Source organism: Phyllostomus discolor, chromosome 4 (assembly GCF_004126475.2).
Source record: "Phyllostomus discolor isolate MPI-MPIP mPhyDis1 chromosome 4, mPhyDis1.pri.v3, whole genome shotgun sequence".
NCBI classification, from domain to species: domain Eukaryota; kingdom Metazoa; phylum Chordata; class Mammalia; order Chiroptera; family Phyllostomidae; genus Phyllostomus; species Phyllostomus discolor.
The window spans coordinates 142,776,621-142,797,237 of NC_040906.2; the positions used below are offsets into that span (position 1 = coordinate 142,776,621).

The 20,617-nt window shown below is 35.2% G+C and overlaps 1 protein-coding gene across 1 annotated transcript in view; it reads right to left on the reverse strand.

Moving 5' to 3' along the window:
- Positions 1 to 7,927: 7,927 nt before the first annotated feature.
- Positions 7,928 to 20,617, reverse strand: part of LOC114494060 (pleckstrin homology domain interacting protein) — a 140,973-nt gene continuing 128,283 nt past the window's right edge. The window contains exons 36-40 of the mRNA XM_028508930.2: positions 19,822 to 19,974; positions 18,678 to 18,841; positions 17,984 to 18,243; positions 17,052 to 17,249; positions 7,928 to 13,411 (exon numbers count right to left, since the gene is read on the reverse strand). Of these exons, the coding sequence (XP_028364731.1) occupies positions 12,780 to 13,411; positions 17,052 to 17,249; positions 17,984 to 18,243; positions 18,678 to 18,841; positions 19,822 to 19,974 (1,407 nt within the window). The 3' untranslated portion in view covers positions 7,928 to 12,779. The remainder of the gene's footprint in view (positions 13,412 to 17,051; positions 17,250 to 17,983; positions 18,244 to 18,677; positions 18,842 to 19,821; positions 19,975 to 20,617) is intronic.

Genomic DNA, 20,617 nt, shown 5'->3' on the forward strand with positions numbered 1-20,617 from the left:
CTACCCGCCTCCGCCCCGTCGCAGTCCCCCAGCGCTCTGCGTGGACTTCGCCCGCTGCGTGGGAGCGGCTTCGTAAGGCACGCGGTGTGCGCCCTCCGCTGAGGCGTCGCTGCCAGGGGTCTCAGTCGCACCTTCTCGGCCATGGGGCGTTTGAGATTCATCCAGCCCTGGACAGAATCTACCATACTCCACCCAGATCTTTTTTTTTTTTTTTTTTAGATTTTATTTTTATTTTTAGAGAGAGGGGAAGGGAGGGAGAAAGAGAGAGAAACATCAATGTGTGGTTGCCTCTCACGTGGCTCCCGCTGGGGACCTGGCCCACAACCCACGCATATGCCCTGACTGGGAACCGAACTGGCGACTCTTTGGTTTGCAGCCCGGCTCAATCCACTGAGCTACACCAGCCATGGTCACCCAGATCTTTATCTGTTGCCGTAAGCCCCATCCCTAGGCATAGCACTTATCCTCCTTTGCCCAGTTAGTGCTTAGGATCAGAATAGGCTCTGGGTCCTCCCCATTCGCTTACCCTCCTTATGTATGGCTTCAAGGGCAGTACATTTTACGTCTTTTTCCCCTTTCCTCTCAGGGCCTCTATTCCGTTCCTAATTCAATTGCTTGAGATGAGACAGCCGCTCCCATTACCATATGATTCAGCAATCCCACTTCTGGATGTATGTTCAAAGGAAATGAAATTAGTATCTCAAAGAGATATCTGGTTACTGCAAATCCAGGACGCAGTGAACTAACTTAAACAGGACTGGTCGCGTTCTTCACAACTGAAACCTTTTGGTGGCTCTTGATAAAGCCAGCAGCTTGGAGGCCATCTTCCTCCGCCTGCTTTCAAGCGCCCCTCAAGATCTGGCCCCTGTGCTCTCCTCAGTTTCATCCTTCCTCGCATGCTCCAGGAGAATTCAACAGACTCCCTTTCTCTGGGATATTCCTCACTCCCATTGTCTCCCTGCCTTGTCTGATTTCCTCACCTTTGAATTAAAAATTCAGCTCTGGTATCATATCCTCCAGGATGGCCATTCTAGCTGAGTTAAATTACCCTCTTAGGGTATTCAGAGCACCTGCATATTTCTCCCTACTGTGGCAGAGATCTCCAGCTATTTAGTTAGCTACTTCTCTACGCCAGCTATGTAGATTTTCCTACTCCACTCCCAGCAATTTATCACCTGTGTACTCCACACCAGGTACAGGGTTAGGCAGGTGTTACGAATTATTTGATACAACTAGCCTTTGAAGTAGCTTCTATTATCCCCATCATACACAGGCAGTATAAGCTAAGGGAATTTAAGAAATTTGTCTAATCTCCCATGGCCAGGATGCAGGGAACTCAGGCATCCATATATATTTTTTTAATCACCCTCCAGATGATTCTTGTGAGCAGTCAGAGTTGAGAACCACTGCTCCAGGCTATGAGTTCTTTTAGGACAAGGGGACCACATGTTTCATTTCTAGATCTAGCACAGTGGTATGTTTGTGAAATAAACTAGGTTTTATTTTATCTTCTACACCACTCAAGAAGTCAGTCCAGTCAGGACTCATAACTGCTTTTTTTTTTTTCCGGGTGTGCAGAGACCCAGAAAGCTAAGAGACGTAATAGTTCATAAATGGCAGTGCCGTGGTTGAAGACTAGAGGCATCTGATTCCTTCCATGTCCTTTTCACCATTGTGGCTTTTTCTGGGACAGCCTCCCAAAAGATTTTTTTTTTCCTCCTGAAAAACTTTGGTAGTAAGAGATTCATTTTCACATCTGACCAGATTTAGAGTATCTGTAGGTCCAGAGTATAGAGCAGAGAGGAACAGGGTAGATCCTGCTGACGAAAGGGAAGAGTAGTAGCAAAGCCACTCAGCAACATTGCTATTAGATGTCTACTCTACAAAGGAATTGCTTGCATTAAGGTAGCTGTCCTGAGATCACTCCAAGCCATCTGGACTATTATTCCAGGTATTTATGCCAAGCCACCAAGTTGAAGGATTTTTAAAGAATTTTAAAAATTGATCTGGGGCAGGGGTGGTGGAGAAGGTGAGGGGGGAAGAGAGAGATTTTGTTGTTCCGTTTATTTATGCATCGACAGATTGATTCTTCTATGTGCCTTGACTGGGATAAAACCCATGTCCTTGGCATTTTGGGATGTTTGTCTAAACAAACAACTGAGCTAACTGACCAGGCTGAAGGATTTTTAAGTAACAGAGTAACATGATCAGAATTGGATTCACTGAAAATACACACACTCAGGGATGGGTTCTGAGGGGATGTAAGCAAACACAGGAAATGATATCTATAGCAGGATTATTAATGATAGCAAAAGGCTGGAAGCAACCACAGTGTCTACTGGAAACAGAATTATTAGATTGTGATATGTTCACACAATATTATACAAATTACAGTATACAAAATGAATTATACCTTATGTAAAAACATGAGTAAGTCTTGGAAATATTATAAAATTACTGTTGTACAGAGATGCCCTCCCCCCAAGTTTAGAAAATATTAGATAGCACTCAGGCCCCATTTTGTTAAAGAAAAATGTGATATTCATGTTTACACTTGCATACAATATATGCAACGTATTTCATAAAAATTTGAGTGTTTATAATTCACAAGGCATCTTAAAGCACCTGTATACATGTAATAGCACATTATACAAGTGGTATAAAATGGACTGTGAATGCATAATTGATGGCACAAATGTTATTATTGAAATTATGAGTACATAATTTCACTTTAAAAGTGGAATTTAGCAGTACAGAGGTTTTTTAAAAATGAAAAATGGAACTATCATATAATTAAGTATTTCTACTACTGGGTATATATATTCAAAGGAAATGAAATCAGTATCAAAGAGCTGTCTGCACTGCCCGATTCACTGCAGCATTATTCACAATAGCCAGGGCATGGATACCACCTCACTGTCCATCTGTGGATGGATGAATGAATAAAAAAATAGTGGTATGATGGAATATTATTTAGCCATTAAAAAGCGCTATCTTTTGTGACAATATGGATGAATCTGGAGGATGATTCAGCAAAATAAACCAGACAGGGAAAGAGAAATACTACATAATCTCACTTATACATAAGTGAAATCTAACAGTTAAATTCATGGAACCACACAGAACAGTGGTTTCCAGGGTCTAGTCAGGAGAATGGGGAAAAATTGGTTAAAGGGTCCAGGGGTGTCCAACATTTTGGCATCTCTGGGCCACACTGGCAGAAGAGTTGTCTTGGGCCACACATTAAATACACACACACTAATGAAAACTGATGAGCAAAACAAAGGTTTTAAGTAAATTCATGATTTTGTGTTGGGCCACATTCATAGCCATCCTGGGACTCATGCGACCCTTGGTTGGACACCCCTGTAGGACGAGTAAGTTCTGGGGCACTAACGTATGGCATGATGATTATATTTAACAATACTGTATTGTGTACTTGGAATTTAGTAGGAGAGGTCCTAAGTGCTCTTACCACATCAAAAAAAAAAAAAAAAAAAAGGAACTACATGAGGTGATGGATGTATGAATTCACTTCAGATAACCATTTCACAATGTATATATATCAAACCATGTTATATTCCTAAGTATATACAATTTTTATGTTTTGATTAAGCTTTAATAAGTCTAGGAAAAAGTTTAGACAAGTGATGTAAACAAACTAATCGACACATTTAAAATGAAACTCCTGTGTTTCTCTAGCAATAGGTCAGCTATCAAAGTAAAAAAAAAGGTCTTAGATTTCTTGGAAAAACATGGATATTAAATAAAATAGGGAGAAGCAAATAGGAAGTTAGCAAGCTAGCAGGTGATACACTTTTCTATCTTTTGACATGTTCTCGCTGCTTCTTAGTAACTACAAGACAAAATGTAGAATCTATATTTGTAATTGAAATATTACATTGGGTTGGCCAAAAAGTCCGTGTGGCTTTTTCCATGAAATACAAGGCATATTTTTCATTTTCACCAATAACTTTATTCATTTGGGTATTTTGAGTATGTTTGCTATCTCCCACGAGATATAACATTGATTGTTCTCAATTAATGTCTTGATTTGAATGCTATCAACTTCAGCCAGTCTACCTGGAAGCATCCAGGGAGAAATCTCCAGCACAAAACTGCACAAACCATTTTTGACATGTTCAGTCAGTCACAACACCTTCTCCATACACTGCATAAATCTTTTTTGTGTGTGTGTTTCAGTTCCTTTTTACTTTTCTTGTAATAATAAAGTATATTATGTATAGGGTAAACAGAGTCAATCAGTCTGGCTTCCTTACCCAGGTGTCTGGGCAACTAAAGGAAGCAGTTTCCCATAATCTTGAGAATGGGCCTGCTAAGCTGTGTTCTCATAGCCTTGAGACTGGGTCTGATAAAGGTTCCCATAGCCTTGAGTGGGCTCTCCTGTGCAGAATCGAGCTACGTTACGTAACGTATTGGCTTTCTGCCAGCTTTGTTTGTCTCTAGTATTTAAGGGGGTAGGAGCTCCCTGCTGGGTGCCACGCAAGGACACAGGTGACATGCACATGCAGGGGAATGTGCAGCTTGCAGTGTGCGTGGAACACCCACCCTTGAATAAAGGCATGTCAGACATTCCAATGGCTCCATGAATATTCTTCCATCTGCCCAAATTACGTGAACCTGCCCGGCTTTGAATGGTCGCAACACAATATGTCAAAAATGTTGCATATTTTCTTCTATCTTCAATATTAAAGTGGCTATATAAAAATTCACCAATTTTGATTGATTTTAAATGTACGCTGATATGACAGCTGTCACAATACAATCTAAGAAAATTGTTTTGAATGAAGTTAAATACAATTAAGTGCTAGTAGAGCCATCTTATGGAAAAAACCAAATGAACTTTTTGGCAAACCAAATACTATGGCAAAATACTTAAGCATGTCACATGCTTAAGTCACATGCTTCAAAATAAAATTTCATTTGCAATACAGACCATTTCAACCATTTCCCTAAATGGAAAAAAAATACTTGCTTTAACTAGGGGTCAACAAGCACAATTAGTTAACTCTAGGTAATTTTAATAATTTGTAATAGAACACTGAAAATTTTCTCAAAACTCAAGGAAAAGTGTGTCTTTGCCTTTCAACTAAGAAGAAATACATAATCTTTCCAAGGTTAACACAGATGGTAAACTTCTTTTCAAGTCTTTAGCTAAATGAATTTTAAAGATAACCCATCTTAGTTTTGGTATGATACTACCCAGCATAGTAAACTTACTTATACAATACTTGACTATACAATACTTTTCCAAAATAAAATGTCTGGCTTTTACACATCACGGTTATTGGTGGACAGGCATCCAAACTCTGTTCTCCCATGTAATATCTTCCTTCCAAGCTTTTTGGTCTGTCTGCTGTTCACCCTGTATGTTCTCCCTGCTGCATGTATATTTGCCTTTAAATGCTTTAGCAAACCCCACCCAGGGGACTACTTCAGAACTGAGCAAGTTGGAAAGTGATAAAAGAAAGCCTAGCCCCAGAGCTGACCTGTCAGGTCAAAAGTACTATTATTTTAGAAGAAGGTCCATATGATTCCCTACTCTGGTACCAGGAATGCAGGGTCTCTGCAGCATCCTCAAAAAGGGAGTGGGGAACAGTGAGTAAGTAAACTAAACCGCCATAATTCTTATTGAAATTCAGCAGCTTCTTTCTTCATTAAACATTCCCCTGGTAGTTTTCATGAGATTATAGAATTCTGAAAAAGTTATTCTAACGGATTTTGCCAGTTTAGTGGAGGCCTGCAGTTTATAAACTCCCTATTTTACCATTTTTGATGGCACATTCCTCCAGCAATCTTAACATAATAAATTACAAATACTGACCTCAGATGTTCTTTGGTTACATTTCCCAGAGGGCCCCTGGAAAACCACAAACGTCAGTACTTTTTTATTAGTAGTAAACAAATATTTTAAGTCAACTCATAATTTCTCATGTACTGCAACAATAGTCAAATTCCTTTTTATATAATCCTAGCAGTGGAATTGCTGGGTCAAAAGGCAGGTCCATTTTTAGTTTTCTGCAAAAATTCCATACTGTTTTCCATAGTGGTTATATCAGTCTGCAATCCCACCAACCCTGAAACACCAATCCAAAAGAACCTATGCAGCCCAATGTTCATAGCAACACAATTTACAATAGCCAAGTGCTGGAAGCAACCTAGGTGCCCATCAGTAAATGAATGGATCAAAAAACTATGGTACATTTACACAATGGAATTCTATGCAGCAGAAAGAAAGAAGGAGCTCCTACCCTTTGCGACAGCTTGGATGGAGCTGGAAAGAATTATGCCAAGTGAAATAAACCAGGCAGTGAAAGACAAATACCATATGATCTCACCTTTAACAGGAACCTAAAAAAAACAAAGGAACAAGCAAAATATAACCAAAGACACTGAAATTGAGAACAGACTGACAGTGACCAGAGGGGAGAGGGGAGAGAATTTCAGGGGAAACAGGTGAATGGTTTGCAGGAGCAAGTATAAAGGACACATGGACAATAACAAGGCGGGGAGTGGAAATGGGAGGGAGGTGGGGAGGGCTGAGATGGGGGTAAAAGGTGGAAAACTGTACTTGAACAATTAAAATTTAAAAAAAAATCCTTTTTATAAGGATTCAGGTCTCCCACTTACACTAATCGGGTCATGGCCACAAGACACAGCTTGCCTGGAAGCCATACATTAAATGGCATATTCTTTAGGGACTAAATAGAAAAGCCAAGATTGGGTCATAAGTACAGAGGATAATAAACAAGGATTAATCATAGGCTATTCAAAGTGAATTGGACCCTGCAGATTATCTAACCAATATTTTTTACTTTACAGATAAGGAAAGTGGAGCTCAACGAGATGATTCAATTCCAAGCTCATTCCATTCCACTGCACTGTGCTGCCAACATGTCTAGCTTTTTAGTTAGGCAGGAATGTACTTCACTGCATCCTTTCCACTGTTCTTTCCCCAAACCAAACCAAAAAGTTACCAAATAGTACTTGTTGAGTGCGAAAAGATTACAAATGCGAGGTGTTATACTGAAAGCAATGGAAGTTTTGTGCTTTGGGTTTTTAATGTCTTTAAATAATGAGGAAACTTAACCCAGAACATAAAGTTTATATTACAAACGAGAAACCAGAAAGAAGTGGTTGCTGAAAATGCATTTTTCCTGGCTGGCTGGTTCTTGTGTGTGTATATATTTTAGAAAGAAAATAAAAGGTACCCAACACTGTTTTACTCCTGCTTTCCTCAACTTATAGACATTTATATTACACGAAGTCATTTAAAATATTTCTTGGGGAGAAATCATTAAGAGCACAAAAATCAGAAGTCATCCCCTCATATGCTTAATCTGATAGTCACTTATTTTATCTTTATGTATTCCTTATACTAAAATTGGAATTCTCAGAAAGTCAAGAGAAATGTATGCCAATCTGAACCAATTACTAGAAAAACAGGAGCTTTATAAATCTCATTCTGTATAAATGCTTACTAAGGAAAACTTTTCTATCATTCTTCCATTTAATTTTGTCTCCCTTCAATTTCACTTCACACTTGTGAGAAAATGCTTATGTGAACTGTCCCTGGCAAATGTATCTTACAGAAATACCTGAATAAGTATTTATCACCAGTAATCTGCACATAGTAACAAATGAATAAAATTATTTCACTAAATGTACACACTAAAAGGCAGATGATTCTTTTAACCTTAAGTTATGTTGGAATGAAATATTAAGATACTCACAATCCTCTGACTGGCTGTAATTTTAACAGTTCGCTAAATAGGGCACTTGAAACTCAGTATTTACATAATAGCTTCTTTGATATAGGGCCTGTTGAAATTATGTACCAAGTGCTTCATGTGTTACCAAATAAAGAACAGAGCAAATAATAAAGAAATCATGAGGCTCTACCAAATAGTTTAGAAAAACAAGTTTTCTATTTATTTAAAAATAAGTTTGTAGTTACTACATTGCAGGGACAGGAATTCTTACACATACATTCTAGTATAAAAGGATTCAAAGAATTATGCATCAAAACTAACATAGAAAGTGTCCACATAACAGTAAAGAAAGGTCCAATCAATATGTACAGAAAGAAGGGGCACTGCTATTGTGGTGTGAGACCGCCATTTATAAACATGATACTCCAGATTTCTGGAAGAAAATAACAAAAACCTCAATAGAGCTAAATAATTAATTTGTCTTTAAACTCTGTTACTTATTACATACAACAAATTTGCTTGTGTTTAACATTTTCTGTACAAAATAAGCATAATTTTAATTTGAAAATGTGTCAGTTTCAACTTTAACCCTCTAGGTCAGTTACTTTTTAAAAATTGAACTACATTCTACATGTCTAAATATTGTGTGACAAGATTTAAGTTTTCTAAAAAATCCTTAATAAGATCCCATGTCTTGCAGTTTTAATATGGTCCAAAAATGTAACTTTGTATTTTATCTCAATTTATAGTTTATCATTGTGATTAATCAATACGCATAATCTTAAAAGTAACAAGCATACGTGTGCATCTGCACCATATATGTGTACTATATATCATCTCAAACCTACTCTTGTAGTTTCTTAAATGAAGAAACTCATAGCCATCCACTATATGTATTTGGTTTGTGCCATATAAGGTTGGTTAAATTTCCTGATGATTTTATCTGCATTAAAAAAGTATTTCAACACAGAGCTATCAAAACTAAAAGTAAGTGTTTATAGCTCATATTTTCTAATTGTTTTACTGTAGTGTGTACAAGGTTTATCTCTGGAGTGTCAAAAGTGGTACCTACAGGTTTCTGATTCAATTTGACTACTTCTCAGGTACTGTACTTAGTAGGAAATGACTTTTCATTTGGAGTGATTAACTCAGGATAATTAGGAACAAAAATAGTTTCTTAGTAAATGTAGTATTTAGTTCAAATCACTTGGAAATTTAAGGAACTGAGGATAAATGCAATGGGAAAAGAAAGGGAAAGGTCTATTTTCCCAATTTTGATAGGAAAATAAATTCTCACCTAAATATAACTAAACCATTTCTTAATCTATTATGTAAAATAAAAACTACTTTCTAAGAATGGGGGTAATTCACAGAACATAAAAGTACTTCCCCTATTATGACTTTTAAAATTATGTATTTCCTGCATATAAGGAACACACAGCCCTTTAAATACTTAAGTATCTTGGTCCTTTCAGTCTACTCAAAAGTAAGTTTCAGATGAAGGAAAATATTCAGAATAATAATTTGTTTTCATTACATAGAAAACTGAAAATCAAATTGCTTCCAGTTGACATTTGAGAGATACAGGTATGCTGGTATGTATAAAATGGAATGCCAGAATTAAAGTAAACAATGTTAACTGGATGAGCTAATTTACATTACAAATCATATTTTAAAACATGTAAATGTTGCTAATATCACATAAGCAAAAATGTTGTTTGAATATACTTTTAAAATGTCTAATTAGTCTACTGTACTACAGAAAAGGGACAGTTCTAGATGTGAACACAAATATGCCACATGAGGATTGTTTTGCTGATCAGTGTATCTTACATAATCCATTTCCAAGTGATACTAAATTTTGCCAAGTTCATGTCTCAGATGTGACCCAAACTCACAAATATTCCATATAGTTATTGTGATTAAATTTGAAGATGACAGTTTGGTGAAAATTAGTCTTCAAATTTGTAAAGCTGTGCAGTAATAAAAATAATGGAAACAAGACCAATAAATCTTTACTACATTAATATATGCAGAAAATAGTCCAACGCCATAATAGCAGACCACGAAAGATAATATTTTAAGAAAGTATATACCTATTGCCCAGTTGTGATCCTGTAATTAGATTATATGTTCAACTGCTCATTTGCAACATTTTAGAATTATTTAAGATTTGACAGGGATTTGAGAATGTTGTGATGAATGGAGAGAATATCAGGGTTAGGTACTTAAAAATACATAAATTGATTTACAATTTCCATGCATGTAACAGGTTATATTTTCAAAATTTCAGTAAATTTGTGTTTTTTTATTGCTCACCCAAAGACAACTGCCAACATTTCCTTTTACTTATAAACAGTACATACATGGAGTCACTGTCTCAAAGAAGATATTTTCCAAATGGTCAAACAAAACAAAACTATGATGGTGACTTAAATTTCTCAATTGAACTTCTGCAATGTATAGAAGCTAAATTATAAAAATATAAAATCTAGATATATCTGGTATTACTAATACATTTTTAAGTGTTTCAATTACAAATAATCTCATCCAAGTCATTTTTGCTTTACTAAGAAACCAGTGTCTAATAATGTCCAAATAAGGTCATAAATATACAGTGTCTTTAGAACAGGAGTAATACATTTACTTGCTGCACATAAAATGGTAAATACTCATTTCTTGCTCAAGAGTTAGAACTAATCCATACACTGTAGTAGAGGTATATTCTACTCAGACTGTGTACGTGCTTCCTTTTTCTGTACACACTTTAAAACTGTACACATTTTTTACAAAAATGGATTTATAGTCTATTATTTTTTTCTAACACAATGCAGATAACATCAGGAAATTACGTTTCAAATAGATTGCCTTCAAAAGCAACAAATTACTTGAATGACAAATTTCAAACCCATACACTATTATTTTCAATAATGGTGTAACTGAAAGACTCATTTTACTATACAACCAAGCCATCCATTTCTGCATTATGAAGAGTTCAGCTACTGAATTTTAATTATATAGTAAATATATTTGTTAGAAAAAAATAAATATACAAAAACCTGAAAAATTTGAAATTATTTTTCAACTGCAAAATCACAGCAATCCAGTTAAGATCTGGAAAATGGTTTACTTAATTTCACAGGATTTCTGTACAAATTTAGTTACAAACAATTTAAAAAGCCCAAATGCACTGCTTTCCATTCGTCTTCAAAACAATTAAATGACAGCTAACTTTATCCCTACCAGAAATAAGTAGAGAAATAATTATGTAATGTGTTTTGCCACGGTTCAATTAAAGTCTTTATTTTTCCACATTAGGGTCATACTAATACATATTTTCTCATCCTCACTTTAAAAAAAAATGTAGTATCTGAAAATTTTGGTTACATTTTTATACCATACCAGTCCTCAGAAAATACTACATTCTTTCAACTTTTTAAAAATGGGCAATCATTTTTAAACAATAGAAATGGTATTTATGTTGGTTTTTAAGGTATAAAATAAGTAATGTACCATAAACAAATAAATAACTGCTTTCCTTTTCCATAGCAGTACATATAGCAATACATTCTCCTAAGTCATATAATTATCATTTACAATAGACAACTTAATTTTACTAACGATGCAAAAAATAATAGAATACAAGGCACAATCATTAAATGGAACTTTTCTTTAGGGTGTATACTGACATACCAGCGTGATAAGGATACCGTAAAAAGTGCAGAAAAAACACAATGTGCAATGAGACCACTGTATAAAACATGATTGCATAAAAAGTGATTTGGCCTATTTTAACTTTTAATAATTGAAAATAACCAATCTTCCCCTTAAAATTAAACTATAAAGTATGACATTTTAAAATTATTTTTATTCTACCACTATCTAAAAAAATCCTGAAGAAAAGAATTTATACCTGGGTAATAGTATATAAGTATGTGTTTGTATATATATTTAATTATACCCATTTATCAATATATACACACACACAGACATATTTCTTTTTAAATCATTTTAGCCTATTAGATATGTCTAAAGTTTAGAAATGACATTAATCCAGATCAATAAGTAAACATCAAATCCCATACCTTTTTCCTGTATTTTCCTTGAATCCTTTAACCACTTAAACACTTTATCTAAAACATCTCTGTCAAAGGACCCACCAGTGCATTATTTTCTACTATTAGTACCAAAAAAAGATACATCTCAGCATAACTCTTTAATAACTTGCTCTTTAGAATAATATATAGCCTTTCCAATATTGAAAAGTGTATGCTGTCCTGACAGTCAAACACAGGCTTCCCACTGCACTGATTCTCAGTCTTTGGCACAATAAACAGAGATTGAGTGATTGATACAAGAATCAAGGTCTGAAAAATTAGACAGTCAAATGTTTTCCAATGTGGATATGTTTCCTTTTCATCAGTACATTTTCTCTTATGTTTGGCAGAAATGGAATACAGCAAAAGCCTCCTCTAGGTTCTTTGTAGATCAACATTGTATAATTAAAATTAAACTCTTTATGGTATCAAATTGTGGGAATTTTATATTTATCTTTAGAGGAAACACATTTCTTAATTTACCGCTGCTCTGGTAACATATGTCTTCCTAGGGGGGCACAACTTCTATATCAATAGAAATGTACCTGGCTTGGTCAAAAATAATTCGCTTTAACATGAAATGCTCTATCACTAGGAATATTACGCTCCTTAAAAATGTAGCAGAACTGTCTTTTCCAGAAATAAACTGGGAATTCATTGTAGGTCCTCAATTCTTTTTTCCCCCCAACAGTGAATGAAATGAATATTGAAATGCATAACTATCTAAGGGTAATAAATAGCAAACATTTAAAATATATATGTATATATTTATATATATTCATTTAAAGAAGTGAAGTGTCTTATAAGTTTGTTTACTTTTTTCTTTTTTGCAAATCAAATCATAACATTCCCTAATCCACCACAGCAGCAAGGAAGCAGAAGCCTTAGTTCTACATATTCCTTTACTGTACCTGCTTTATGATTCTGAAGTAAAATAGTCTGGTACATATTACCAACCAATTAAATTAGCTTTCGCTTTTTCAGTCAACTTTCGGACTCGTCCTCTGCTTGAAGTTCCAAAAGTCAAAGAGGTGTCTTCAAACAACAGCTGCCTTTGCTCCTCTTCAGAGTCATCCTCATTATAGAAAGCTGTCCTTCGACCTTGGTTTCTAGTTCTCATGTGGGGTTCAGAGCCTTTAAGATCTTCAAACTCTTCTTCCTTATCCATGGGATCATCTGTCTTTTTTCGGTTACTTCTCCTTAGCATTTTAACACTTGTGGGAACTATGAGATCTGAGTCCAGTTTTTGTGTCATCTTCCTTTTGGGTTTTCGGCCTCCACGACTCTTTTTCTGTAACAAATCCTCCTGTACAGTATTAGTTTCAGAAAGGAAATTGCAAGTTGAAGAAGGAACTACTTCATCTCTGACAGAATGCACATTATTTTGCTCTGCAGTTTCTGGCTTTGCATACTGTAGCTTTTTGGGCTTTCGACCCCTTTTCTTGTGTGTAAGTTCACCACTACCAGTATTAACTTCTACCTTAGGTTTCCTTCCAGGTCCCCTCTTCACAAGTTTAGACGGCTGCCCTCCGTGGCCATTCACTTGAATGCTTCCTGGTATAAGAGCATTGTTCTTACAATCTGTTAAAAGGAAACAACATCACACTTAATATATGGAATTGCTTTTATTTAACCCTCAAACAAATCAATAGGGCCATTGCTATAGCTACACATAATGACACAATCCTAAATACTTTTTTACTAATAATAAGAAAAAAAGACAAAAGGCTCGCAGTTTAATGATATGATTTACAGACATACCTAATTGTATTGTTCCTCATTTCAATGCATCTCTCAGGTAGAGCCTTCTTATTATTATTTTTTTTAACAAATTGAAGGCCTTGGCAACCCTGCAACAAGCTATTGCGCCATTATTTCAATAGGTTCAGAGGATAGTTAGCATTTTTTAGCAATGAAGTATTTTTAAATATTTTATTTATTTATTTTTTTAGAGAGGGAAGGGAGGGAGATAGAGAGAGAGAGAAACATCAATGTGCGGTTGCTAGGGGTTATGGCCTGCAACCCAGGAATGTACCCTGGCTGGGAATCGAACCTGGGACACTTTGGTTCCCAGCTCGCGCTCAATCCACTGAGCTACGCCAGCCAGGGCAGCAATGAAGTATTTTTAAACATTATTTTCTTTAGATATAATGCCACTGCACATTTAATAGACTACAGTGTAGTACAGACATAACTTATACACACTAGAAAGCCACACAAAAATTTGTGTGACTGGCTTTAGTGCCACCTTAGCTTTATTGAGGTAGTCTAGAACTATCTCAAATAGCACTATCTCCAAGGTATGCCTGTATATATGCCACCATTATCACGACTAAAACCCCACTGTAACAATCTCCATAATAAAGGCCATTGTGCTTTATTTAAAAAAGTTTTTCTGAGAGATCAAACTCTAAATATGTAGAGATCATGATGCGCCTTTCTGTAGTTAAAAAAATCTATTACCCTTTCAGTTGAAAGAAAAGACGACATACATGCACTACCACTAACTTTTTCCCCCCCAAATTCTGAAGTTTTTTGTTTGGTTGTGGTGCATGATCTGCAATGCAATAAGGAAATCCACAGAAATGGAAACTGCTTTTAAAGAGAAAGCTTCTTCACAATGGTATTTTTTTGTCACAGGTTGGAGTTGTACTTCAAAAATATCAAGAAAAAAAAAAAACCATCAAGAGACTCACAAAATGTGAGAGCCAGTAGCAGAGAAGGCAAAGCCCTTATTTCCTGACCCCCAAAGTATAAATGATTTTCTTTAGATTGGTGGTTTTCTATAATGATGAGGTGGGGAGGAGGGCAGGAGAGAAGTGTGTGAGAGCATCAAGTAGTTAAGCATTTTCTAATAAACAATTATACTTAATCTGCCTGAGAGTTCTCTAGATGTTTTCATTTGTTTTCCAGTAAGACTACTGACAAGGGTTTTAAATATCCAGTCCACGTACCCACTATACAAGTTCTACAGATTGGATTCAAGAACTCTAGGAACTCCTTGAAATGGTCCAAATTTTGTGTGGATATGCCTATGTGCATTTTCTGGGAAAAGGACTAGAGGTTTCATCAACTTCATAAAGCAACATATAACCTAAAAGGTTAAGGACTAATGCAGTTCTCTTAAAAAGGAATTCAAGAGCTTAAAAAAAAAATGAAAAGCCACTGATTTGGACCTACACTGTCCTGGTAGTTAATAACCATGTGGCCACTGAGCATTTGCAATGTACCTATGCAATAGAGGAACTGAGCTTTTAATAAAATTTAAATTTGAAAACAGAAGCAGCACACATTTCAAAATATTGATTACATGTTCAAATAATAATATTTTGGATTATAGAATAAAATATATTAGGAAAATGGATAATTTTATCTGTTTGTTGCTACTAGAAGTAGCTATTAGGAAATTTTAAATTACCTATCTAGCTTATATTTTTACTGGACAGCACTGCTCTTGACTCAAGTAGTTAATTCAGGTGTCAATATTTATATAATAAGTTATCATTAATGATTTATTTAATAGTTAATTGTATTTCCACACTGTACTGGTACTCTTATGTATTTGTAATGTTCAAAAATCATAAATCAAATTGGCTACTGGACCTCCCCTACTGTAATGTCAGTACCAATTCACTATACGCATTTGATTTCACTAGGATTCCATAGTGATAAAAGCAAGGCCAATCTACTATTTAAAACTTTTAATTCAGTTCAGAAAGGAAGAAAATCTAAAACCCTTATATACAAAGTCATCTTCCTATTTATTGAATAATTAGACACAGGAATTCAGATACTACTATAGATAGACACATGTAAAAAATGATAATTCAACAGTTTACCTGCCACAAAAGGCACTGAACAGGGTGTTCTGGGAATATAAAGTGCTTGACTTTGTCTAAAGAACCCAGGAGATGGCTTCTTGAAGAAGATGACATTAAAAAGATTTAAAAGGAAACCATTAAACTAGAAGGAAAGACATCCCAAAGGGAGAAAACAACACTGACATTCAGGGACTTTCAAGTGGTTTAGGATGGCTGGGACATAAAACAGGGAGGCAAATAAGCAAAGCTGGAATATTAGGTACCAGCCAAGTAATGAAGAATCCTGTATAATATGCACAAATATCAAAATCTGATTCCATATATGATTGGAAAGCAGGGCAGGATTTTAAGTGTGCATGTGCCTGTACACTCTGTACCAGGAGAAAAATGATCAGAAAGAATGCTTTGGCTGCAGAATGGAAGATGGACTGGGTAACGAAGAGTTAAGAAATGAAGCGCAGAGACTAGTTAGAAATTAAGACAACAGTCCAGGAAGAAACTCTGTAAGCCTGAATTAAAGCAATGGAAGTGAGAAGGGAGAGGAGGGAAAAAGCTTTAGAGATGTTAAAGAGACAGCAACAACAGATGTCAGGCAGATCCAGATGCTAAAGAGAAGGCTAGAATGACTCCCTGATTTTAAGCTAATGTCTGTTGATAGATCCCAACACCATTAATCAAAATGAGGGCACTTCAATTAAAATTTAAATGAGAGGTTTCTGGGAAGAACACTGAAGATGAAATGGTTTAGATACAATTGGAATCCAGATACAAAATGCTTATCGTTGAGGAATCTGTTGACAATAAGTCATAGTAGTTTTAACATGTCATAGGGTATATTTATATCATTTACCTTCATCTTTCAAGCATAATGCCCTTATAACAAAAATCTGCAGGTGGAAGACCTTGGAAGAATAAGTGTAAATGGCCAAAAAGTGTGTGCTAGTATAGAGGGTCTGGCTGTAGACAACCCTAATGAATTACTACTTAGTAAAAAGGTTGATGTGTTGAATTTTGTGATGAAGCAACAACTAATTTTTCTAAAAAAGTGGAGAATGTTATATGGGTTAAGGAAATCCAATTTAAACTTCTTGGAAATATTGTTTTTAGATTCTGTCATCATGAAGTTAAAAACTAAGTTATATCCTTAAAAGCTTTTGATTCTACAATTTGTTTTCATTCCCATATATAAGTTTTTTTTTCTTGGCTTTTAAAATAACACAGTTTGCTTTTGGCACAAAGCTGAAAATCAAAAGATGTTTCACTAATTTCATCTACTAATATAGATGTGACTTTTAAATGAGCAACCTAAAAAGTTGATGTTTAAGTGCTAACTTCAACAAATGCATCATTTCAAAGAAAGATCTACTACTGTATCTTGAAAGATACAAATTAACACTTACCTTGTTCAATGACAGTTGATGGCTTTGAAAGAGTGGATGTCCTGGAGAGCACAGATGATTTCACTTTACGTTTGACTGGCTTTTCCTTTTCCAAATTTTCTTTTGCAGAATTATTCCTAGTGTCATGACTAAAGCTGGATTGAGCAGGACTTGAAAGAGTATTCAAGGTTTTGGAATGTTTCACAGAATTCTCTAGAACTAAAACACACACACACACACAGAAACATTATAAGCTAAGAGTTATTTAACTTAAAAACAAGCAAGAAGGTTAGGATTACTTGTAACTTGAATTGCTTAACTTAGCCAAGAGGACAAAACCTGAGCGATGCTTAAACCTTCAGGATTTATTTTCAAAATAGAAAAAAGGCATATAGAAATAAATTCTTAATTTTAGACCTTCAGAAGCTGTCCAGTCACTTCAAGATTATGAAGTCAAGTCATGACAAACTCCTAGCAAGTCTGGAAAGTAGGGTTTAAATTTAGGCAGTTTGGGTTAGAGTTGCTATTTTTAAACAATGACATTCCTTAATGTCAATTTTCTTATTAAAAATGAATTTTTTAAAAAAGAACAAAAACAAGAAAAACCAACAACGTCTGCTATAATGTACCAACATTCTGTATATTTCATGGCAAAGTAAAAGTGTAAATTTAAAAAACCATTATATAGCCCTGGCTGGTGTGGTTCAGTGGACTGAGCACCGGCCTGTGAACCAAAGGGTTGCTGGATCAATTGATCCAGTCAGGGTACATGCCTGGGTTTTGCGCCAGGTCCCAGTGGGGGACATGCAAGAGGCAACCACATACTGATGTTTCAGTCCCTCCCTTCCCCTCTGTCTAAAAAATTAATAAATAAAATCTTTAAAAATAATAACAGTAAAAAATAAAAAAATCATTATGCATACTTCAATTTAGAAATTGTAACTGATTCTTACTTGTTTTCCCTGGCATTGCAGATGTATTAGCTTTCGAAATAAAAGTCTTTGCTTCTGAAGAAGTAGATGGTTGCTCTGTGGTAACTGGATCTACAACCACCCTGTTGCTTCTCGTTCGAACTACAGAGCTGGATTCTGTTTTACCATTTATCTGAGCAGCATTGTGCCTTGGTGGTATTAATCGCGTAGGTGTACAGAATGCAGAGGTAGAGATATCTGACTTAAGTTGGGGTTTCACAATCCTTTTCTTCCTTTCAGGGCTGTAAATAAAATAATATCATTAGTTATTCTTATAGCTCTATATGAAGATAAAAGTTTCATAAATACTATTGGATTCAATATTTGTACTATTATGAAATATGTTAAAATATGAGATTTGTAGTGGATTTCATATGGAATATTTAGTGAAGGATTGCTGTAAATGCTGTAGTTATATATGACAGAAAGCATGATGCCATCACTATCCTAAAAATGCTGTTTTACTGTATAGATTTAGCAGTTTGAATTTAAGCACTTACACTAGTATAGCTTTAGTTAAAAGATTAAAAATCCTCCACATCATAGGAACTTGCATGTCAAATATATCATTCTGCAATATAGGGAATAGTAAAGGAAGTATTAAAAAACATCGAGTTCTATTATTTAGATTACAAAGTTATAGATCAGCTGATGCTGTTTAAAAGAAATCAAATACCTTGATGCAACACTACTGGAAACAGAGCTGCTCCTGTTTCTTTTCTTCCTCCTTTTGCTTATTGTATTTCTTTTATGAAAACGAAGAGCAGATTTATAATCTGATAAAACTGAACTGATGTGTTCTTCAAAGAAAGCAGACAGGCGCAAACTCATGCTATAAATCTATGGTAAGAAAAAATAACTATTCAAACATTTCTCAAAAGACAATGTCTGTTCAGTAGATATTAACATATAATTTAAAAATTTATCCAGCCAAAAAAGTTTTAAAAATTTAAACTTTGCTTTTTCCCCAGTCTCTTTTGATGAAGAGTAAAAGGAGCATTTTTACAATTATTTTTGTATTTAGACCGGGAATCTTCCAACCTTTGAGATTCTTAAAGAAAAGCCCTACTATGAAGTGAGATGGCTGATACAAACAATATTTCTTTTTTTTGGTAAGTTTTTTTTCATAATGTCTTTTTTTTTAAAGATTTTATTTATTTATTTTTAGAGAGGGAAGGGAGGGAGAAAGAGAGAAAGAGAAACATCAATGTGCGGTTGCTGGGGGCCGTGGCCTGCAAGCCAGGTATGTGGCCTGACTAAGAATCAAACCTTCGGCACTTTGGTTCGCAGCCCGCACTCAATCCACTGAGCTACGCCAGCCAACAACATTTCTTTAAACTCCTGTCAAAATGAAACTATCCCTGAGGATTTGAACCTGTTTTCCATTGCTTACCTAGAACTAGCTATTTTTTCTCATTTCATTTACACATTATCACCCATTTGTGATGTCTTGTCCGGCCAAACAGGTAAATTAAAGTTTTACTCATTTTTATGAATCATTTGCAAAAATGCTCCTTTCTATTAATGCAGAATAGCTGCAAAAATTAAGTCTACACAGCCCTAATATGTACCAGGACAATATGTACATAGTTATTTATTCAACCACACTACCTCAAGAAAAGTAACCATCCCTAAACATTAGTGACATGAGTGTTAGTTCACAGAAGGAACAAAGTAGAAAGAATTCATTCTTTTTTCCACTAGGATACCATTAAGAACATAGAAAGTTAGTAAATGTTTGCTCTAAATTTTAAATTAAGGTGACAAACTTTTTCTAATAACCTTGTTAATTTGAAAACAAAAAACAATTTAATATATACCCTTGATCTTTTGCTCGGTGTATATGCTTTAGAATTACTAAAAATAAGTCTGACATCTTTACATAACTCCATTGGTGACTCATAATTCCCAGCCTCTAATGTTTCTCTAACGGTAGCAAAATCCATTGGAGTGTCAATGATGTCTCTGTAGTCCTAAAAGAGGAAAAATAGGTGGTTTTATTATCATTACTACCACAAGGCATTACATCTCAGCACAGGGATTCACACACAATTTCTGTGATGAACAAAAGCCCTAGAACTACTACTAATAATCATTCCTTGTTTTCTCATCAAGGCTTCCTTTTTTCTAATGCGCCATCCCTTATATTGCAGTCAACAGAGGAATTTTCTCATTTAGAAGCTATTAAGTTCTGCTTTCCTCCCCTCATCCCTTGGGGAAAAGGTAAATGGTGGAGGTGTGTTGGAAAAAAGGGACTAAAAAAAGTACTGAAAAATTTCAGTTCTGTAACTAAATACAAGTTTGATATTAAAACCCCCAAAACTTTATGCTATCTATAAACTCAAAAGGCTGTTGACTTGAAAAAAGTTGTCACCAAACCTATGCACTTCATTTCAGAGAAGTGGAATCACTCAAAGTCCCTACCTAGTCAACGGTGTAAAAAAGAGCAATAGAAACAAATGAAAGCAGAAAAAAGCAATAGCAGAAAATTATTTTAATATAGTGATCTCTCTTTTTAAAATTTTCATTTATTTATTTTTAAAGAGAGGGGAAGGGAGGGAGAGAAACATCTTTGTGTGAGAGAGAAACAGTGGTCTCTCACACGTTCCCAACAGA